We start from the raw sequence: 23478 nt of genomic DNA, 5'->3' as shown, positions 1-23478 counted from the left end.
TGTGGCAGGTGGATTTTTAGTGCAGCTGACGTAGCAGTGGCCGATTTCTGGCCGATTTCTGGCCGAAGTACCATTGGAGATGCTCTAACTATTTATAGTACAAAGTTTCTGGTGCAATTGGTTGTAATTTATCTTTTTTTTTTGTAGGCACCAATAGATCAAACATTATATGCTGCCAATGGAACATATTTTGATGGATCAACATGCTCAACTCCGATATGGTATTATTTTTTGTTCTATGTACATTGCTTTCTCCCTTTTTGAAATGTATATTTTGTTCTTAGTATACACCACTTTGTTGATTCAACTCTAACACTTATAACTCAAGATTTAATAATATATGTGTATTTGATTTATATGTCTTGCAGCACTATATAGAGCTCCGAAGGTACATCTAGTGGTAATTATCAATATCGAGATGGAGATGGAGACCGAGATCATTGAGATGTTTTTAACTAATTATTTTTAGTTTGATTTTTATCCTTGCCGTAGCCATCTTTGTTGTTGCCTTTAAGGATAAAAAATTGAACTAATACTAACTATATCAGCAAATATTAACTACAATGCAAATCTGTCAAAGCAATTTATGCTCATCGAAAACTTACTGCTAAGCATATGTAGCCAATCTTATTTATAATGCATAAGCTATCAAAACTATTTTATACTCATCAAACAATTATCAGATACAAAGCAAGATATATGAGTAAATTTTAAGTTGCTAAGATCAAAATTTAGATTTTGAATACAGCAGCAAGTTTTCAATATCCCAACTCAATTCACAATAAGTATATTCTCTCTTAGTTATTTCATCGAGCAATTGATGGGTGTTCTTCAGCAAAATTTTGGAAAAAAATATTTTGATGCATTCAATCATCTACAACTACAAGGACAGGGAATGCAAAATATATACAATTTATGTCCATGAATAAATAGAAGAAAGAAATCGGCAATTGATATAGTTGATATTGGAAGAAGCGTATCTACTTGGCAGATTTGGAGGGATACACGTTTTTGGTTTGTTGGCCGATTTGGAGAGATTTAAAAACTAAATAAATTGCATTATTTTAATAGAAGGATACAACGGCGTTTTTTACCACAGCACCTGCTGTGATTTAATCACAGCAGAGGATCCGGTTCCATGGATAGTGTTGCACGATCTTGCCGAGAAACTTAACACTTAAAAAGATTACTGTAATAATGATAATATTATTCTTTTTTATCAGCCTGCGTCATCTTCTTCCTTAAAACACCCAAACCGTTTCTAACTGTTTACTTAGCAATTTAAGAATTTTCAATTTTCAGCCCCTTTTATCCTTCAATTTCCAAGCATTTAATCTTCAGTAGCATTAATTTGGTGAGGGCTGAGCTACATATTTTAAGATTTCAAAAATTTTATAAATAGAAAAAATACAAAAAAAAATATTTGGGTAGGGGCTTAAGCCCTCCCTCCCTTCCTACTGGGTCCGCCCATCTGTCAGCTTCACGGCAATTTAGCAGGAACAAAAGTGGTTTAAGAGAGACCACTAAGAAGATGAACGGTGGCAGTGAAAAAGGCGGAATCTTGGCGATGGAGGAGGGAAAAAGAAATAGCAAGAGGGCTCAAGGAAGGGATGAGAGCGATAGGCCGAAAAAGCAGCCGCTCAATCCTGGTAATACCAATACCATTGCTTATGTGCAGGTAAAAGCAAATCGTTTGTTTCTTTGCTTTATTTCATTTTATCTTGATTCGGATTTTGTTTCTTTCTGTGGTATTTCTGTTTGTTGCTTGGATAAAATGTTGATTGCTTTTGCTAATGGACTTAATTTATGTTTTATCATCACTTTATTGGAGTGAAAGTCGACATGTTTCTTGTGTTTCAATGATGATTAGTTTGCATATGCAGTAGGTATTCTCATTATCTTTAATCTAGTTTAAAGTTTAATGCAGAGACAGGCTAGTTAAGATTGCTAAAAATTTGACTAGGATTTTGTTCGTTCGAGTATATCCTCTTTTTTGCAGCTATGGATTGTTAAAATTGCACATATAGTGGAAAGACATAGTATCTTTCTGTTGGCTTATTTGAGCGTGTAACCGTGTATATTAGCCATAACTTTTGGTTTCTGGTGCTCCATCATGGATACATCCGTGGAGGTTTGAGGCTGTTGCAATATGAAAATTGATCGGGGAAAGTGGGACAAATCGAGGACTCAAGAGATAAAAAAAATTGTTCAGTACTATATTTAGTTGTATATGTGCTAAGATTTTGTTGCTTTTAGCTCTTCCGATGCCAAGGAATGCTTAAATACATGCATAAGAATCATTAATTAAGCTATAGTAAGGAAATCGGTATATATAACTGTCATGCTCCCAATGAGCACCGAATTTTACACTCTTTGAGATGTTGGTTCTCTCAATCTATTAGATGTATCTTTGCAGCCGAAAAGAACAAGTAGCTGTGATGTGGGAGAGAATGGACATTACGGTATATGAACGAGATTTGAAGTTTTTTTCCCAGTTTTTGCACTTGGGAGGAAGGTGCCCCTGTCTTTTGTACAAACTGAAGGTCAACAAGAGAGCAAAATGTGTTAACTCGGATGAGCTAGTCATGGAGAAGGACAATTTAATTTTCTCGTTTAATGCATTTACATTATATTATACTTCAGCCATACGTTTTTACTTTTGTGTGTCCTTTTCCTTCTTTTACGGTGCAATTAGATTTAATAGTATGGTCTACGTTGTTCACTTTTTTTGATAAATAGTATGCTTTCATATCGATCAATTTGTCCATTTATCTTGCAGATCCTTGGAACTGGAATGGATACACAAGACACATCCCCAGCAGTCCTGCTGTTTCTTCAACAGCAAAGATTTATATTTAATGCTGGAGAAGTGAGCTTACCTCAATCTTGTTTAAATTCTTGTATTGCATAATGGTTTCTTAAATAATTCCCATGTATCTTATACTTCTTTACAGGGACTTCAACGCTTCTGCACCGAGCATAAGATCACATTGTCGAAGGTATCTTTTGAATAAACATTTACGTAGCTTGTTCTCTTTTTAGCAATTCTACAGATTGTTATACTTCTTTATGTGTCAAATTTCTCCAGATTGATCACATATTTCTCTCACGTGTCTGCTCAGAAACAGCTGGTGGACTTCCAGGTAACCACCGTATTTCGTATTATGTGGAGAACGATTGTACAGATACATGTGATTCCACTCCAACTACTTTCCGTGATAGAACCATCGTGTTGCTGGAAGTTACGACGTTTACTCTTTCACTACAGGTCTCTTATTGACCCGGGCAGGCATGGGAGACAAAGTAATGCCTGTAAGTATTATTTCTTGTATTTAACTTAGTTTAATCGTGACTGTGAAGATTTAACTGTAATTGTTCTTGTGCCAAAGGTCAAGATGTGGGGCCCCTCTGATTTTGAATATTTGCTTGATGCTATGAAATCGTTCATCCCCAAGGCTGCCATGGTTAATTCGCATAGCTTTGGGCCATCACTTGGATCGCCGAGTATGGTGCTGCAGAGCTTCAATAATCCTTTTGTTCTGATCGACGAAAAAGTGATCAGAATATCCGCAGTACTCTTGAGACCGAATTATGAAGAAGTGTCGCATGGGGAAAATTCTGACAAACCAAGTTCTCCTGAGCCTATTAAAAATGTGACGAAGCCGGGTGATCTCTCTGTTATTTATATTTGTGAATTGCCAGAGATTAAGGGAAAATTTGATCCTAAAAGGGCCGCTGCTCTCGGATTAAGACCCGGCCCAAAATACAGCGCGCTGCAAGGTGGGAATCCTGTAATGTCGGATAGTCAAGATATTATGGTAGATATTGCTTATAGCTTGTATTTTTTAGTTTTCTGCTTTCAATCTTCTTCATATTTCAGCCTCGTGCCCCATGTGGTGTGATGTTCAGGTACATCCAAGTGACGTAATGGGTCCGTCTGTTCCTGGGCCTATTGTCCTTTTGGTCGACTGCCCAACATTGTCGCATTTCTGGGATCTGCTGACCGTGCAATCCCTCGCCCCGTATTCTGTAGATGCAGCGCACGAGGTAATAGAGGGTTCCAAGATTGTGAATTGCGTAATTCATCTGACTCCTCTGAGCGTCGCTCGGACAGATGATTATTGAACATGGATGTCAAAATTCGGAGCAGCTGAGCATATAATGGCAGGACATGAAATGTTGGTTTCTCTAAAAATTGAATCTTTCCCGACTTTCTGGATTTTTGTTGCTTTTTCGACTGCTTCTTCGTGTTTGATCTCTTGGAGCTGATGCATTCCTCTCTGCAGGAAAAATATACAGGTGCCGATTTTGAAAGCTAGTGCTAGACTCGCAGCTCGTCTTAACTATTTGAGCCCTCAGTGTTTCCCGTCTCTGGTTTGCTGACACTGCCGAACATGGATTTACCATCTGAGACAGAGGCATCACATGAGGTACGCATGACAATATTTTCAAATCATGCGATGGTTTCCTAATTACACGATTCTTTGTTTTTTACTCGTTATCTCGATTCTATTCAAACAGATTTCGGCTGAGAATCTTCTCAAGGTATGCGAAATCTCTACGACGACACCCTTTTTTTTTCTTGCGCCCGGATAGATGATTTTTGCCATATAAAGTGAAGCAATTATAGCTCATTTCTACTTGTTGATGATGGCTCTGTACCCTTGCTATATATGTAGTTTCATCTGCGTCCCTACGCGAATATGGGGCTCGACAGATCAGTATACCGAAACTAACATCTCATTCCGAGATCATTCAAGAGCTATTGTCAGAAATTCCGGAGGCTAGAGACGCCTCCGAGAATGTGACCCGTTTATTGTCGGATTGTGCGAGTGTGAGCGAGGAACCATGGTTGCTCGAAGATGCTGTCCCTAGCTGTCTCGAAGATATAACCAGAGAAGACATGGAGATTGTTCTTCTTGGTACCGGTTCTTCGCAACCCTCTAAGTATCGAAACGTTAGTTCGATTTTCATCAATTTATTTTCCAAAGGAAGCATACTCTTAGATTGTGGTGAAGGAAGCTTGGGACAGCTAAAGAGAAGGTCAACAGTGCACCCCTTTTCTGCATTCGAGATTTTTCATCCCGGATCGTCTCTCTTACCCCGTGTCATTGATATGTTGCAGATTCGGAGTCCAAGGTGCGGACGAAGCTATAAAAGGTTTGAAATGCATCTGGATTTCGCACATCCACGCTGATCACCACACGGGCCTTGCAAGTATCCTTGCTCGACGACGTGATCTGTTGAAGGGATTACCACACGAGCCGGCCCTCGTCGTTGGCCCGTATCAACTCAATTGGTTTCTGAGTGCCTACCAGAAGCTCGAGGATCTGGACATGCGGTTTCTCGACTGCTCTCATACAACTGAGGATGCATTGGAGGCTTTTGATTTGAATGAAGGGAAACCGACCAATCACACGAGCAAGGGCGTCGATTCATCTCTGTGCAAGATTCTCGGAGAACTTGGATTAGAAGCGCTGGTGAGCTTCTCCGTCGTTCATTGTCCTGGAGCTTATGGCGTCGTGCTGCAGGCTGCGAGCAGGATCAACAGTGCTGGTAAAACCATTCCCGGGTGGAAAGTCGTCTACTCAGGCGACACCAGACCCTGCCCGAAATTTGTTTGGGCTGCCCGCCGTGCGACCGTGCTCATTCACGAGGCAAGTCATGACACTACTACTATTACTTCTACATGGCAAATACTTATGTACATCCGAATGTACGGTGCACATTAGTCTCTAATTAGAAATTAGTTAAGATAGATGCACCGTGCATCTGGATGTACGGTGCACATTAATCTCTAATTATTAGTTAAGATAGATGTATCGAGCATCTGGATGTACGGTGCACACCAGTCTCTCTGTGATCTCGGTTCACCATTTTATTGACTCCCATTTGCAGGCGTCCTTCGAAGACGGGATGATGGACGAGGCGGTGTCTAAGAAACACAGCACGACAATGGAGGCAGTGGAAATGGGGAATTCTGCAGGCGCGTATAGGATCATTCTGACTAATTTCAGCCAGAGATACCCGAAGATCCCGGTGTTCGATGAAGTGCATATGCACAAAACGTGCGTCGTGTTCGACATGATGAGTGTCAACTTAGCGGATGTTCATGCACTGCCAAGAGTGCTGCCATATCTCTCAGTTTTGTTTAGAGGTGAAATGACTGTTGATGACTCTGAAGATGTGTGAGCTTAGATACCGCACTTATTTTTTTAATTTAATGAAGCCACTGTTTTTTCATTTCACTTTGGTATCTTTAACCTTTTTTCATTAGTGCAATATGTAAATACATTGGTTTCAAAAAAAAATTGATTTTGGAGCCGTTATTATTTATAATATGTAATTGATTCGGCCAAAATCTCATAATATCAAATAATTTTCGAAAAGTACCTAATATAAATAAGAGTAAATGCTATACTGTCTTATTGTTTTATAATATGAAAATTTGTTAATCTCAGGTAGATTAAAAGAACACTCAGCGTCTCCTTTCTGCATTGTAGCCAAAACAATACATAATCAAAGCCTAGAGTTTGGAATTTTTTGTTTTTTATTGCCAAAAGAAAATATACTCATATCTTGATTTTAAAAGATGCTAAATACGGCTAACTGAAATTCACTGTCAAATTCAAATCACTTTGCTTCTTTTTGTTGGTAGAAAGTTACTACTACAAGGGTGATATTATACATAGAGATAATTTGCAAATGCAGTATGATATGGAAAACTTTTCCGACCTGCCGGATTCGAACCGGCAACCCAAGGATGCAGCAACATCAGGTGGCAAGTCCTGATGCAGCGATTCATTCCTCACTCTCCCAGTTGAGCTAAGGTCGGGCACAAGTCATCGATGAATCAAATTTCTCCATTTTACGATTAGTCCAACTATCATCTCATGTAAACTGACTCTATTGAGGGTGATGATTTATGTTCTTTGAGAAAATATAGTATTTTCATAGTCAAGTTTTGAAGCATTTGATGGATAGCCCTGTAGATCAATTCATAGTTGAGAACATGAAAAATATAATATTATATTTGTTGATGAATATACAAACTTATTCATCCAAGATTTGAATTAATGGTTGCACACTCAGATTTACTGAATGAAGAAGCACAAACAATTAGTATGACAAAAAGAAAAAGAAATTGTTGGCCTAAGATACTTTTTTTTTCCTAAAACCAATGTCCCATTCATTAAATTTAGTGTAACATTCATTCAAGTTACCTTGATATGGTTATTTAATAAAGAAAGATGATAAAAAAAGAACAATTTTAGTACGTGTGTAAGAAAAAGACAAATGATACAGATTCTTAGAAATACATAAGAAAAAGGACAAATGGTACTTCCTCTTAGAAAAACATACTGTAAAACTACACACTTTGTGTTAATAGACGTATTAAGCCTTCACGAAAATTTAATGAAGCTACCTAATTATCCCTCATTACTACATTCTCATTGTGTTTTCATGAAAGTGAGTATTTTTTATACGTTAAAAGAATGGATATTATTCGTCTTTGCTATAGTAAATTGAGTACTTTCTGAGATTGTCGTAATCCAGCTACTTTGCAATATTACTCACAATGCTTTTATAAATGTTTATATCTGAATTTATTTATTTCCAAAATTCCATCTATTTTGTTAAGTTGGGATAAGGGAGTTTGGGATTTGTAGCCTATATCTCTCATACGCCCTTACAGAAGGAAGAAATAATCAAAGAGCTGTTTTTCCTTCATGAAATGTAGATTAGTTACAAAATGAGCGTGTCTGAACATATTGAAAACAACAAGCAAAAGTAGATGATGGGCAGAGATCATAAGATTTCATAAAAAAAAAATTGGGTTGAAATTAGTTAACAATACAATTTTTCCACTTGCATAAATTATTAGACCGCTCGTGTTTATCTTTGTTGGATAATAATGTGACCAAAGAGGTAAGAAACAATTGTAAAATCCATTCTCTTGAAAGAGCATGAAATAGGTTGAATACTAAACTAACCCAATAAACCAACGACGATATTTGATAACTCAAGTCTATTGAGGGTAAACTAATAGTTATTCTACGTATATTAAGTTCTCTTATCACACTAGACACACTACCCCATTCCCTCTTTCAAAGCAACTCCGAAACCTAGACCCGAAAAACTCTTAAACCCTTAATTTAAAATGCATCATTTGGCATGTAAATTATCTTATAGAAGTAGAAAGAGACGTACCAGCACGTCTTGACAAAAAATCTGCTAGGAGTTGCGCATGTAAGCGGACTACTTCTTTCTCCCTGCGCAGTACCAAACCGAAAAACTTTAAAGGAACAGTAATTGGGATTCGCACTCTCTTTAAACCAACCAAAACGCTACTGGGTATATTAGCCTCTATGATCAAGATTCGCAACGACAAAATTATATTTGAAAATTACCAAATGTGTCAATTCATCGCAAGTAGCCTACGGTATGAAATTGGCCGGACTCTTGGTATCAGTTTCTTCATCTGTAACTCCGAGGGAAAATGTCAAAATTGAAGAGTGGCTGGACTCATGCAAATTTCAACTATCCATAGAAAAAAGGGAGTCACTAGTCATACAAAGATCTTGCACTTAGTGACTGAAATTCTTTGAGAAATATTATGCAAGAGATTGATAGGGGAATGAGCTGATAAAAACAGGCAATTTACTTGATTTGTATAATTTCAGACTATCTTTTCTGTTTCAACAGATATATTAGAAATTTTGTTAGCATTATGTAGCACAACTGCCCATATATAGCAGAATATAATCAAACTTTTACCAAAAAAATACTTTGTATAAGTTATGGAATATTTGAAAATTTACCAGTATCTTTGTACAAGGCATTGGATCCCAAAACTGTTGCGGAAAGAAATGAAAAGAACAACAAATTTTCAGTTCTTGAGAGGAGAAACTCATCTGCAAGATATCTACAAGAATAATCACATGGGTTGAGTTGGTAGTGATCATCATTTTTGACTACCGACGCAAATGGAGACCTGGAACACAACTCGAGTAATCCTTGCTGAAGCAGTTCATGACCTGAAAAGAGCAAATAAGTAGGATCAACCATCTCTAAATCCATGGAAGATACTTGACCAGAAGTTGACCGTTTTTGGTTAATTATATATCAGAATATCTCTGAAGAAATGGGGTGGATGAAATGAGTTTAGTCTGTAGCTCCTCGAGAAAAAGAGGTCAGTGGGCTTATCTAAATTACGAACTGTTGCCCAATTTTACAATGCATGTTCCTCCCAATTTGAACAACAAACAAATATTGCAGTTCGTGGATGATAATCCCTCATCACATGCAGGAAACAAGCAATCAAAGGTAAAGGAGCTGAACTACAACTTTGGTTCATTCTACCTGTGATGAATAAGGGCATGAGCTAGTGAATTCAAAATAGTTAAAGAGACTCAGAAATTACCAAGACTTTCCCGAAGTAAATGCCACCACTAGTTACAGTTGGGATAGCCCCAAGTAAGCGAAGACTGTCAAAGTTATTCCAGTCATTGATGGTTACAACACACCAGTAAAATATTCAATCCAGCATCAATTCAATGAGCCACGGCACCTACAAGATGAACCATTAGCAGGCCAGTTAGCAGAGATGCCATTGTATAACAGGTAAACAAATATTAGCAGCAGACACAGATCAGTTATTTAGAACAGAAAATATGAATTAGAGCTAGCAGCCCTTTAGAATCCAAAATAACACTATTTGCTAAAACCTAATTATGGCAGAGCTTTCAAGATATTAGCTTATCAATACATTCATACAAATAATCAAGTCTTATACGTAAGGAGGTCTAGTTAGCAGAGAAGTGGATTTAATAAATCACATGTAGCTTATCAGAACATCAAGAGATAATGACATTGTAACAGGATGGCATAATTCTAATACATCTTGGATTTCAACCTTGAGAACAATGATAAATTAAACAAGTCAAACATGCCTTCCCACCAAATAAGTAGCACCATCATAACAAGACAACTAATAACAAAACCTGTTTTTGAGAAGTTTGCTTATAAATTAAAATACAGAAAACAGGTCCGAACAAATTACAAATATCAATACACTTCAGTTTTATCTGGATATGTTAAAGTAAAGTTAAACTCCCCAGTCATGCTCAATGATGCAAATATTTGAGTGTGATGGTAGAACAGTGTAAGGATAGAAGCCTATAAATACAGTAATTAGTACTAATTTGTATACTATCTTACCTTTTAGAACCACAGTTGCAAGGTATCTTTTTCTCCTCTAATGGAAACTTGTAATTGTATGTGAGTTCTTCGCCAGTAGTGATATGACGCTTTGAGTATATAAAGATCTTTTTCTGCCCCTCCACACTTATGACCTTTGTATAGCAATTAGGCTGAGATCAACAAAATACCAATGCTGTCTCATTTAGGGTGACTCCGTCACACTAGTGACTCAATGCAACATATTTATAACCTTTAGCAAAAGTTACCTCACAAGAATGGTTTATAAATCTAGCAATCCCTCCACGTTTGGTGGCATCAACCTGCAAGTAAAATGCATCTAGTGATATTTCTCTCTGTGACTTCTCATCTCACCATACTGGGACACTAGTATCATGACATTCTACTTGAGACATTTCATATGTAGAGATTAATACTAAGCAATTAACCAGTGCAGGTAAGAAGGAAAACTAGCAAACATTGACAGGAACTAACTGAACAACAAAGGAAGAGCCCCTAACAGATCAATTCACCATAACATGAAATGAGGGAACATGAATATGAAAGGGAAAAACTGGACAAGGTAAAATGACAATCTCAGAAATCAATATGACAATGGCGTGAAGTAATAGTTACATTAGAGAATAAACTAATGAAGTGTGTTGTCAAAAATCTATGATAAAGAATGAAGGGATAACCAAAGAACCATAATTAGCACATATGCGGTCAAATGTTTATCAGAATTATGGTGTTAAGCTAAGCGAATTCAAATATTAATATGTAAATTACCACATATCCGTCATCTAATCTGAAAAGATAACTGCTCCCAATTCCCATCTTTTCATATTGGCGCTCTCGTATGTCAGATATCTAGAGAGTCAAGTAAGAGAAAGGTGTTAATACAAAGAAAAATTGACTTGGACAGTTGGACTGAAATGACGACAGATTCCAGAGACATTTTATACTTTCCACATTCTAATGGTGCCGTAGTGCACTTTTCACAACCCAAACTTTGGACTTAGGTTGAAAACTAATCACAGTAGTAAGTGTTCTCGTCAGTGGTACAATCAACTCAAAGAAAAAGCTAATTTCCAAATAAATTCAAGATCTGTCTTTAAGTTGCTAACATCTTCATGAACCTTTACCATAACATGTAACTTAAAGGAAGACCTATTGACACGCCCATTAACAAGAGAAAAAGTGGAAATCTTACACTACGGCGAATAAGTTCTCCAACATATTCAATAACAAAGTCCTCTGCCTCAATTGGCTCCAGTGCAACAAGACCCCAGTCATGTATCTTACTTCGTTGGAAACGTAACCGTTTCTTCCTCGCCTGGGCCCAGGAAAATCATTAATTATTGATTTATACAAGGGCTCAGGAAATACCACAAATATTAATGCTCGAATTACCTTCAACTGTGTTGCTTTAAGAAGATCAGCACCCTCTGCAGCAGCAAGAAGGTTGCGCAACTTGGCCCTGTTTGTTCTTGCAGAAAGTCCCTTAACACTGGATGAATGATTTCCATTACATTCAGAACTAATATAGAGAGAACGGATATGATTTCCTCTTACACGAGCCCTTTCAGCTGGACTAGCCTCAGAAGCCCATTTACGCCATTCCCACCCATTTATGGATGTCCGTGCACAGCCATCAGACTGTGGACAAGGTCTCGGCGTCCTAGTCTTAATTCTCTTAGTCTGGTGCCCCTCAACTTGTTTAGGCATGGCTTCTTTTGGAGTGCCATTTGCTAGTTTCTGGACCTTACCAGGTCGAGAATGTTGTGAATGATTATTCAGACTCTTCCTTTTAAGTTTTGAGAGCTTATTTGCTGCATGGAAGAACCAAAGTCAGATTACTTATAGCACAAACGTTTTATTAATGGACTACTGCTCAACAACTTGATTTAATTTTATAGATCTGAAATTTGAGGAAAATAAAGAAATCTAACAGGATTGAGTTATGAGACCAACATTTTGGTACTTTTGAGGCACTTGTAATCTGCTCAAGGTTAGAGTGGTCCTTAGTAGAAAGGGATGGAATCTCTGTCTTATTGCCTGAAAGATCTTCAAACAAATAATTTTGTAAGCATTCATGAAGAGATCATCAAACACCTTTAGCACCAGCTCTAAGACTTGAGAATAAAATATAGTAGGATACCTTGAAGCGGAGAAATAACTTTATCGGACACCTGTCTGCGAATATGACGGGCTGATCCCTTTACCCGACGTCTACTAACAGTAGTGTCAGGTTTTGAGTCCTTTTTCTCTAAATGAGGAACAGCAGTGTCAGGTTTTGAGGCCTTTTTCTCTAAATTGGGAACTATAGTGTCAACTTGTGCAGCCTGAACAACTTTTTTATGTGTGCTACTTTTCTTTGACTTTTTCGGTGCCAGTTTTGGATGGCGATCTTCTCCCTTAATCAGAGCCTTGAAAAATGGTTCTGACTTTTTACAACCCAATTTACTCCTCCGAGAATATACATATTTTCCAGTTAGTAACGTTGCTTCAGAGAATCTCCCAGCACCATAAGATTTTTCTATATCCATGCAATCAGCAGATCCCTGATAGAGCAAAATAAATACATTAAGCAAACAGATTTGCCTGTTCAATTAACTTAAGAAATTCAATAATCTGGAACTGTGAAACTTACATTGTTTCCTAATTCATGACTTCTCAAAGAACATGCCACTGTTATAGCTTTTTCAATGAAATCATTAGAATACGAAGGTCTCCATGTTCTCATGACAGAGTCATATATTCTTAACCGGCTTATCATTAGTGCTACCTGCAAAGAGGTTCTCCTTGTGTGCTCGTCTACTTTTGACGCATTTACTTGAGAAATTGGTGATAAAGCACAATGTTCGGTCAATTCCTCAGATTTAGGTGGCCGCAATTCATCACTAACTGCTACATTGCTAGCATTTTCAAGATGTACAGGCAAATGCTGAAATTGCACCCTGGAAATGTCTAGTGGACCATTTATTACTCTATCTTCTTCAGATAGACATGGGCACAATTCATCTACTTCAATATTAGTTGGATCATCTGAATGTATAAGCAGTTTCTGAAATGCAACCTTGGGCATGATAACCTCATGACTGAGAGCAACAGTTTGAGGCAATGGATACTTTTTAGTTTGAGCTGAACCCAGGTGGTCATCTGACCATGTAGGTGACGAGCAGAAAGCAACCTGCCAGGATTTGGTTATACAGATTAAAATATGATTACATAGTATATACATATCAAGAAAGAACAAAACAAAGCACCATGAGAATGTTTTTTTCTAAAGAATTGGTGGGTGCACAGACGATTGTTGTGCGCACATGCACGTATGTGTGACTCAGAGGACAGTGCTTCAATAAAATTACCTCATCAATTGGACTATTTTGAGGAAAATCAATTACTTTATTCACTTCCTCATCCACAAGTCTTTCAAAGTGATGTTCTAATGACAACTTTGAGGAAGAGTGAAGATCATTCATTACGTATTCCAAGATGGCTCCAATTTCATCATAAGAAGTATTATGGGACAGTATCTTATTAGAAGATTCCTCTCTTTCAGAATGCTGTGAAACTGATGGTGATTTTGCTTCTATATCCACGGAAATTCTTTCTGGTCCAAAACCTGGAGGGCAATCTACCTCAGAGCTAGAGGAGTCCTGTTTGTGTACTAGCCGTCAGAAAATAAATCAAATTTTAGAAAAATACATATTACAAGGACTTCAAACAAAAAGATGTGAAAAATATCAATACATACAGAGTCGGCTGGTAGCTTCTCAATTGGCTGGGAGAATTCTTTGTGAAAGCGTTGTCTAGCAACATAACCAGGATCATACCAGCGCCTTTTCCTTCGCCAAGAAGATGTAAAGTCAGCTACAGGATCATAACAGATGGCATTCCACATGACTTCCAGGCAAGAATAAAAAAGCGTCCTGCTAACAACTGCATGTGCAGCACAAAAGTTTTCAAAACTACCAATTGATTTCATGCTAGGAGGAGGTTTCATGGTGTCACCACCATTACATCTTTCACTATCAACAGTATGCTCTACTTCTACTTCATCCCAAATGGCATGGTCCTTCTCGACAGGGTTTTCAGGCTGCCACTCATTTTTCTTTGGCATGTGAGTTTCTAACACTCTTCCATCTGAAGAAACAGATTTCACAGATTCAATGACTGGTACAATCTTAGGATTTTTCTGAGTTCTCTTCATGGCAATAGAATCAGAAACTATGGACATAACTATCTCATCAAGTAAAACTTTGCGGGCTGTTTTCATAATTCCTGAGTGAAGATGTGAACAAACTTCATCAGAAATCTCAGACACCAAGTTCAGTGCTAAGCCAGTTCCTTCATCATTATTATCATACGTGGTGACAGCTCCTCCAATCCTAGCTTTTCTCCAAGTGTTCAGCAATGTTGCCAAATTCAAGGGTTTAACTTTATTTTCAGTATGATACACCTGCAAACGCATACCATGAGAGTGACAAAAAAAATGATGACACAGCAGCTAAGATTACTCATAAAAAAGGGAAAGCGCCAAATACACATTTGAGGATACATATATATATACAATAATCAGTGTTATTACCGGTCCACAATATATTGGCTGCTTTCCTCCCTAATACTCTTTTTCCATAATAGTTCCCTTCTCTGTCCTAAAAAACATATTCCACTCTTCTTTTTTGACCATCCCAAAATTAAAGTCCACTTAACTCAAATTAAGTGTTAATTTTCCACAATATAACCCTATTTAATGTGCTTTGAAATGAACTATCTTTCATTTCGGATGAGTAAATAAGATCATAATAGGACGCTCTAATGTATGTATACTGGCACCAGGAGTAACTACAAATTATTCCAATATGAAGATCGTAGTTAGTTACCATCACAGAATCGTGCATATATCCATACTCACGCCAGGAATAAAGCTCATTAAGCGAGTGTGGTCCCTGTCTTTTACCCTCACCATCCTCAAACAGCCAAGAAGACTCATCATCTCCTGTCTTTCAGCAGAAAAATAAAACATGTCAACAATTTACTATCTCAATGCTTAACAACCTAATTCTTCATCTCTTTCCACACATACCAAAGGGAAGCTTTCATCTGCATCACTGTTGCTCGGGATGGAGCCGTGGGCATCACTCGTAGACTCCTTCGCGTTCAAGTAGACAAAACCAGTGGCAACGTGGTCGGGGAATTGGTTAAAGTAGCAGAGGGGCACTGCATTGAGGATATTCCCGTTGACAATCGGATAAACGGGGAGCTCCCCTGGTAAGAAACCAGAACTTATACCCTCGTATAACTGTTGCTGAATATAAGGGCCACACATCTGCCCGCTTTGATTCACATACATCCACCCGCTCACATATGCGGCGGCAGCATCGTGAACTCCCGAAACTAGGGCGCTGTCCCCATTCGAATTCAATTCACTACTCATCGTGGCCCCAATTTAAGACGGATAATAATCTACGATAACTACAAAACTGCAATTTGTGGAGTTTGTTTCCATTATTCGCCCCCTTCCTCACAAGATGTTGGCTTTTAACAATGAATCACCTCAAGCTCCAACGCTATCGAAACCGTAACTGATTCAATCGAGTAGCTGTCCGTTTGATTGATTATCACTTGAAATAGGAAATCCTTAATTAGATAATTTCAATTTATATTCTTCTCGATTCATGAGATTGGAGAGGGGTGGAGTAAAAAGCTTACCTCCGTTACAGAATGCAGAATTGAGCTGCGAAGGAAGCTAGGTAACAAATCGAGAGAGAGAAGAGAGAGGGAGAGAGAAATCTAGGGCTACCAACACAGCTGAAATTTTTTTTATATACCCATGAATTAAGATAATTTTTTAATAGTAAATTACATTTTTATTTTATGATGGAACAGTAGAGCATCCCCAGTTGGTGCGGACTTCCCATAGCCTTATCGGCGGACTTCCCAAAAACACCTTCTACCATGTCATCAAGGACATCCTATAGCCTTCTCAGCACTGCCACGTCATAAGGACATCCCATAATCTTCCCTGCACAATGGAGGACATCCCATAGCCTTCCCGCAATAAAAAAAAATCACAAATGCACCCAATTAAATAATTTACGGAATTAAACAATGTACGGTATTAAAATTTCGGCACGAATACGGAGAAAATGCAACTAATTTATTTTTTAAAAATACATAATTATTAAAAAAAACTTAACCAACAAAAAAAAAACCCAAGCTTCGACAAATTGTTCCCTCGTCTCATTCCCCGGCATCAGACTCGTCCTCCCCTTCGGCGGTTGTGGTGTCGGCATCGGGCATGAGTGGCAACCTCAGATTTCTCCTCATAGTGTCGATCTCATCCTTCAACATCCGCTTTTACATGGGATCCGTCGCTGCATGCCATTTCTCCATTGTTTCAATCATGAACTGCGTCATCTGCGGTTCGGCGAGATTGGTCAGTTGGGGAGTGATCTGCGAAGGAACTTCCGATTGGACATGTGCATCGTGAGCCTTCCCGTTGGCCGGTTTCCATTTGAGGTAGCTTTGGCTAATGCGGTACCACATTCTGTCGATGACCTGGTTGGCCGAGACGTATGGATCCTCGACTACACTGATCCATGCCTTTGCCAGCGCGACGCACTCCTTAACCTTCCAGACAGTCCTCTTTCTCCTGCCGCCTACCTCCTCCTCCGCCCCACTATCGGTCGCTGCACGCGAGGTAGTGGCCTTGCTCTTCCCCGGCCTCCGGGTCCTCGCCAGTGGCGCTGTTGGCTGCGTGGCTGGCGTATTCCGCAGAGAGATCCCCAAATCATAAATAGATAACAACTCGGAGTCCAGGAACTGAGTCTCCGAGGCAGTACGAGTCTTCAGCGAAGTGCGGACGAGAGAATCACTGCACAATAGGGACGATAGACATTGTCCCCGTGTGGTTGAGGGACACTCTGTCTGCTCCCTCCCGCAACAGCAGTGGTTCCCTGTTGCAGCTGGGGCATCCCCCCCCCCCCCCCCTCCGGTTGTATTTGGGGCATCATCCACCGGCACCTGTTGCATTTGGGGCATCTGTTGCATCTGGTTCGTCATCATCCCGGGCATATTGTAGTACCCGGGCATCATCCCGGGCATATTGATACCCAGACATCATCCCCCCTCATCTGGGGTTACTGCATCATCGTCGACATTCCGGGCATCATCGCGGACATCGGTGCACTTCCGCTGGCATTTCCCCCAAATCGAGATGGAATACACGAGGAGGAAATATTCTGCATTTGTGACTCGCTCGTGACGGGGGAATCACTATCGTAATGCAACATATTTTGCCAAAAGAAATGTATATAGAGAGAGATAGAAACTTGTTAACACAAGTGGTGCGAATGAAGTGAAGTTGAACGAGTCGTATATATAGACTTTGAAAATAATAATAATAATAATAATAATAATAATAATTTATCGGACGTTGCGAGATACCCGCGGAACTCCCGTGTCCACACGGGACGTCCGTCCGCCCCTCTTCCTCGCACAATGGTGGACTTCCGCCGCGGACGTCGGGGACGGCGGTCCGATGCCCAGCGGAAGTCCGGCGTTGATGATGCTCCTAGTAGTTTATTCAATACCTCATTCACAAATTCCATATGTATTAGTATTAATATATTTTTAAAATATTAATTTTTAATTTTAAATTAATTAAATAAAATTAGAAACAATATTAACAATGAACAATATGTTATATGAGAATAAAAAGTCTAACAAAAACATTGAAGCATAATAAATTTGAAACAAATTGTATAATATAATGTTTAAACATTAAATCATGGGGTAGGAAGATAAAAATATATCACAATAAAAAATTAAACATAATGAATAATTGCAAATTAATTTAGAAACTTCTTTATATACTACATTAATTTTAAAATTAAAATCAATAAGATGGACATCTAAGACTCTTGTCGTCTATTTAAGTTTTTAGTTTTCGAGTCGATGAAGGGGAGAGCAGTGGCTAGTGGGCACTGTGGCACGAGATCACCCTTTTACATCGGGAGGTCAGCTGCTTGTCTATCCTCTGCGAAATAACTCTTGTCACGAATCAACAAAATGAGTTTTAATTTCCATTCAATATCCATTTCTTCTTAAGCAACACTTTTGTCTCCAAAAAGAAAAATAAATAAAAATAAAAACTAAAAACTTATAGCATTCTAATGCTATCTCCAACCATTTACGCCAAACTCAAACCCATTTTTGAGTATATGTCACACCAAAAAATAGTTTTACTCTAACCATTTACACCATCTTTAAGTTTATACCATTTTTTGTATTTCTCTAACAAAATTTTGGAGTAAACACCAAATTTAGTGTTATTCCATCGAAAAACCCAAAAATGAGTTTGAATTTGGTGTATGGTTGGAGAAATTATCTAAACCAAAAATGAGTTTTGGTGTACGGTTGGAGATGGTCTAAAGCAACGTAACCCCAACAACTCCTATTACTTTCTTCAGCTAACAATACAAATGAGTCGTGACTTCTTAGCATCATTCATAGTTCAGTTTTCACTCTCAAACACAACATTTAAATGGGCTACAGAAAATAAAAGGAAATAGCAAATGTCAAATTTGCATTACAACTGTTATCTACCTTGTGCCTTGAGCTCCTCGACCCATTTTTTAGCCCGATCAAAGGACGCCTACAGAATGAAAAAAATGTATAAGTAGATTAGGCATCCCTACTTCCAGATTCATCAACGTCACCTTACTTTATCAATAATGAACAACAATCGAAAAGAATTAACTGACAATGTACCATCATAGCCACTCAAAGACCTTTCACGAAACGAAGAACTAAACTCGATTTTCCAGCCCATCTCCCAGAAGCACCTGAAGCCAAAAAACATAAAAATATTAAGTGTAGAAAAAACACCATCAACATGAGGAATAACTGTAGCTGAGAAGCCAACATAAACAAATTCTTTTTGTAGTCTCAATAATCAATGGTAATTTTTTTAGATGGGGTCCAATTTATATAATCAGTCGAATTTGTAATTTTAGCATAAAAATAATTCAGACTGAATTTATCCAATTATCTTGTACTGAGTTACAAGTAGTTGAATTGCATTTAGAACAAGATGGTGAGGTAGAGAATAAATACATCATCACAACATCACAACAGCATCATAGCAAAACTAAAACCGCAAACAAATCAGAAATTTAAAAAACCTACTTCGATGATCAATACATCTAAGATTTCTAAAATTAAACTCCATATAGGAACCTGCAATCAATATTCGGTGAAGAACTAATATCAACAACAAATAACACAAAATTGGAACAATTTTCGCTGGTCTAATGTCAACAAAGAGTGATCTGTACCTTAGAAATCATATACAAAATAATCACAATCACCAAAACCGGTGAATTAAATCACAAAAACGATGCAAATTATATGAGTAAAATTAAGAAATGGAGTAAAACCTCCCACTCACTCCACTCATAGTAAAACCTCCCACTCACTCCATTTAATCACATATTTAATAACCTTTAAATTATATACATTTAATTTAATTTAATTTAATTTTTAATTTAAATGACAATCTTGTAAATTTTTCCAAAACTCCCCTTTTTATATATTGTATAGATTATTTGAAATGAAAATATAAACTTAAACTAACAATTTTGTTTTCATGTACTTATATATAGGGAGTACATGAACTTACAGTTAACAAAATTTAAAACTACTTATTTCATCAAATAGATTGCTAATAGTCTTCTAATTGATTCCCTTACTATAATTTCAATTGATTTTAACATTGAAGAAAAAAAAAGTTTGTAAAGACTTCAGCCAACCTCGTGTGGTTAATTACTAGTACTACTTAATTTGTAAAAAGTTATTTTACCAGCTAAGAGATGCAATCTTCAATGATACTTGAAAGGTTCTAGAAGCGAAGTTCGCTGATGATCTACATGAAACTCGAGGCGCCAGTTCGAGCTAGTGATGTCAAATGGGTCGGGCCGAATGAGCCCATACCACGAAATCTACCGGGCTACCATTTACAGGATTCAAAAGGAAATAAAACATTTACAGAAGACTGTATTAACTTTCAGCACCACACAGAACTAGTTCTATATGGGGAAAGTAGTCAAAAAATAGGCAGCATCCTCATTCACCAGCACTGAGCCGAGCAGAGCTTCTAGTCGCTCTTTTTGGTTTCGACATAGGAGGAGAATCATCTCCTGCGGTGTCAATGTCAGCACTAGCTTCCTGAATTGGTCTACGTCTCCTCTTTCTAGAAGATTCTGCACGTCTCTGAGAAGAACCATTTGCATTGCTTATTTCTTCTATGAGCTCTTCTTTAACTGTTGAGCCTTGCAACTGCGTGCCACAACCCGAGCAAACTCTTTCGACCTGAAAAGCGCCGTTCATGCATTAATTCACAGCCTCAGCAACAATATTGTTGATGCAAATATAGTAGTACGAGATATCTTGGTACCCTTTGTCCAGAGAATTTCTTTTGCAGACAGTAGGAATGAAGTCGGACGTTACAAGCTTCATTGGGGCAAAGTTGAGCCTGCTCATGGTAAACAGTGCGGAGATATCATTTTCAAATGCAAAAGCAAGTAAGTACTACTATATAATTTGGTAAGACGGGCTCTCAAGACTTTGTGATTAATCCAGTAATAAAGGTTGTTACACGGAGTGTTGGTGTCTAATAAGACAAGTTCTGACCTTCCAAAGAGAACATATCAGCCCATATAATCAAGAGCCTTGCTGAGTTTCTGTAAACCTTAACATACCAATGACCGGTCTCCCAGAAAAAGGAAAAATGATGATTTATGATGTTTATGAGCTAATGCATAGTTTGTTTTACAGTAATAGTTCAAAATAGCTAAAGAGATTTATATATATCCAACATTTATGTAAACTATGAAACAGAAGACATCTGCATAGTGATCCAAAATTTTAAGTGCATGATCCATATCAATTAACTGATAAAAATGGAGGAAGAATAGATGTAAATCAGGGTACCTTGATGGCAGCCTCATTGCAAACTTCACATGCAGGAACCTCATTAGTCCGAAACCAACTACGCAGATCTAGAAATGATCTAACTCCAATACCAATTTTTCCTTCTGGCATTGAGCAAAGCCACTGGTCATTCACTAGTTGATCTAAAGTTTTTTCCTTTTGTGCCATGGAGAAATTCTTAAATGCAGGGGGGATCTGGCTAGCAACTCCCTGAGATTGGGAATCGTTTGCCCCATGAACCTGCAGTTATACAAGAAATTGCCAATAGATGGTACTTATATTTAAAAATTAATTATGGGAAAAACATAATTAAATAAATTACGATATTATTCAGAATCTTGTTCTGAGTTCAATCCCAGATGTATGCATGATGTAATCATATTCATCCAGTCAATAATTGATGAGGAAGCAAGGTTTCTATATTTCAAAATTTATTTGCCCTATATCTTGGACTTCGCTCTCCTGCTCTAATTGTAATCATATTTCAACAAACAATTAACAAATACTTGGAACAAGAACAGGGATGGCTGACAGGAACTTGCTCCTCAAGATATCAAGTCATCCTTATAACAAAAAAGGGTAGGCGTCAAGACACAAACCTGTGTTTCTAGCCTTATGTATAGAGCAGCTGTATTGAAAATGCAGCCTTCACCTTCAGCATCGTGTATAATAGCTTCAACCTAATATCAATTTCCAATAAAATCCAAGCACGACACAAAGGAAAACGCTCAATTTCATTGTAGGTATGCAAATTTAGCATATATGAATATATAGTAAAATATGTTGCAGATAAAGAGCCAATTCACAAACATAGGAAAATTATATTACAGCATTATCCACCTAATATTCTAAGATAACTATGAAATAGTAAATCCATCAGAAGCAGAACAAATTTCGAAATTGTAGCTCATATTACAAGTTTATTAGTACATGATTCGAAATTGTTTTTCATGGTTGGTGGTTCACTGCAACAAATCACAGACACATATGTCGGCTATAACAAAGTAACTAAACTTGCTTCACTTATGTAAAAGGCCATTATCATTAATATTGTTATGTACATCCTCAAGGAAAATATATCCCACATTCTATCAAGGCTCAAGGATGATTTGTCAATGTCTGTGATAAACTTGGGGTGAGTGTTAATGCCGCCATCTTATATGACACACAAACTAAGAAAAGCTATCCAATGAAGTACTATAACTGTTCAGCCCATCAACAGCAAATTCTCATAAGAAAATGTGCACCGCAATCCTCCCGGCTTTCTCGAATACTAATATCTAGTCACTTTGTCATATCCCTTACTTCTATTTTTTGACAGTGATTTTCAAGCCTCGATAGAACAAATTACAGCTGAATGTCCATACAGTATTCCGAAAGCATGAACAAGGAAACGAAAAACATAAAGAAGCTTACAATGCCTTTGTAGAAAGCAATCTGAGGAACTGTGTACTTTGTCCCAAGCTTGGACTGGTCATCCTCGACATTGTTGACAACGCCGTAATACACATGGCCATCATACTGGTTCCGGCATGCTCGCAGTTCCAACTGCACAAAGCTCAACTCTGCATTTATCTTCCTGAGAAACTCATTGAACAGTTTCCGCTCTTGTTGCTGCCGTGACCCTAACAACAACATAAGATGAAATTTTTCACTATTCTGAAATTCAAGTCAGAAGGTAAACATATTCCCCCAAATCAAGTAAAATTCAACATTCTCAGCAGCTCAAGCAGATTCATAAACAAGCGGCAAACTTGCACTAACAGGAAAGTGTAATTCAGTATACCGATACGAAATTCTCAGACTGAGTAAAATTAAAAAATACTCCGAAACCCTAGGAAAATCCTTCAAGTTTATCATCAATCACGGTGTAATATTCTAGAGAGAGAGAGAGCTGAATCTAACAAAATAATAAGCGAAGAAAATACTCCACATATTTAACCTGAATTTTTGACAGTGAGTTGCGAGAAAATAGAGAAGAAATCGTCTTCGTTGAGCGGGCCACGCGACAGCAGCGACTGTATTAGGGTATGGTGCCGCCAACTCAGCGGCGCCATTTTTCTTTAACGATGAGTACAGAAATGGCTTCTTCTCCTTCTCGCTGAGGAAATTGGAAGACAGATATTCACTTGCAGAGAATTGTTTTATTTTTAATACTAAGATGCGTGATTAATGGAATGACTATCACTGAATTTCGAATTGGCGGGAAAATGTTAGTGCGTAAATTTTTTAGAGCAACTTTATTGACGAAAGAATATTTAAAAATTAATTTCACAA

General features: G+C 37.8%; 2 protein-coding genes and 1 pseudogene across 9 annotated transcripts; 1 reads left to right on the top strand and 2 right to left on the bottom strand.

Annotated features, from left to right (window-relative positions):
• Positions 1-1095: 1095 nt before the first annotated feature.
• LOC125202404 (tRNAse Z TRZ4, mitochondrial-like) lies at positions 1096-6248 on the top strand (annotated as a pseudogene). The gene is made up of 12 exons (XR_016135800.1): positions 1096-1678; positions 2780-2869; positions 2955-2999; positions 3089-3143; positions 3269-3312; positions 3390-3818; positions 3910-4178; positions 4287-4430; positions 4522-4545; positions 4680-5043; positions 5126-5657; positions 5899-6248. The product of XR_016135800.1 is annotated as a tRNAse Z TRZ4, mitochondrial-like (transcript).
• A 352-nt stretch (positions 6249-6600) lies between these two features.
• On the bottom strand, positions 6601-16028 carry SDG25 (SET domain protein 25). Of its 7 annotated transcripts, none has more exons than XM_048098330.2 (17): positions 15919-16028; positions 15293-15830; positions 15090-15209; positions 13961-14665; positions 13572-13862; positions 12854-13393; positions 12362-12764; positions 12175-12267; positions 11614-12032; positions 11414-11536; positions 10990-11070; positions 10470-10523; positions 10222-10373; positions 9425-9571; positions 8412-9038; positions 8212-8273; positions 6601-6986 (listed from the first exon to the last, which is right to left on the bottom strand). In XM_048098330.2, the coding sequence occupies exons 2-14, from the start codon at positions 15641-15643 to the stop codon at positions 9550-9552; spliced, it is 3354 nt and encodes a 1117-aa protein (XP_047954287.1). In that variant the 5' UTR covers positions 15644-15830; positions 15919-16028; the 3' UTR covers positions 6601-6986; positions 8212-8273; positions 8412-9038; positions 9425-9549. The 7 variants fall into 7 exon arrangements, with proteins under 7 accessions (XP_047954287.1, XP_047954288.1, XP_088921505.1 ...); XM_048098331.2 differs by having other exon boundaries at positions 8412-8541; positions 8823-9038; positions 15293-15995; XM_089065379.1 differs by having other exon boundaries at positions 15293-15995.
• Positions 16029-20062: 4034 nt separating this feature from the next.
• LOC125201730 (uncharacterized) lies at positions 20063-23360 on the bottom strand. The gene is made up of 6 exons (XM_048099965.2): positions 23144-23360; positions 22618-22826; positions 21801-21881; positions 21202-21441; positions 20666-20743; positions 20063-20580 (listed from the first exon to the last, which is right to left on the bottom strand). Exons 1-6 carry the CDS (start codon positions 23256-23258, stop codon positions 20335-20337), a joined length of 969 nt encoding a protein of 322 aa, XP_047955922.1. The 5' UTR covers positions 23259-23360; the 3' UTR covers positions 20063-20334.
• Between the last annotated feature and the right edge of the window lie 118 nt (positions 23361-23478).

Source organism: Salvia hispanica, chromosome 2 (assembly GCF_029641045.1).
Source record: "Salvia hispanica isolate PSC_SH4W2 chromosome 2, Shi_PSC_v1, whole genome shotgun sequence".
Classification (NCBI taxonomy): Eukaryota; Viridiplantae; Streptophyta; class Magnoliopsida; order Lamiales; family Lamiaceae; genus Salvia; species Salvia hispanica.
Note: the sequence above shows the minus strand (reverse complement) of the source record. Positions and strands in the feature narration are given on the sequence as shown.

Excerpts from the sequence above, each read along its gene's own strand:
- SDG25 (XM_048098330.2), bottom strand. The coding sequence starts at position 15,643 with ATGAGTAGTGAATTGAATTCGAATGGGGACAGCGCCCTAGTTTCGGGA. Across the intron at positions 13,394-13,571 it reads AAAATAGTCCAATTGATGAG|GTTGCTTTCTGCTCGTCACC; the intron begins GTAATTTTATTG and ends AAATCCTGGCAG. Across the intron at positions 9,572-10,221 it reads TGCAACTGTGGTTCTAAAAG|GTGCCGTGGCTCATTGAATT; the intron begins GTAAGATAGTAT and ends TTCATCTTGTAG.
- LOC125201730 (XM_048099965.2), bottom strand. The coding sequence starts at position 23,258 with ATGGCGCCGCTGAGTTGGCGGCACCATACCCTAATACAGTCGCTGCTG. Across the intron at positions 22,827-23,143 it reads ACTCACTGTCAAAAATTCAG|GGTCACGGCAGCAACAAGAG; the intron begins GTTAAATATGTG and ends TGTTGTTGTTAG. Across the intron at positions 21,442-21,800 it reads ACATAAGGCTAGAAACACAG|GTTCATGGGGCAAACGATTC; the intron begins GTTTGTGTCTTG and ends GTATAACTGCAG.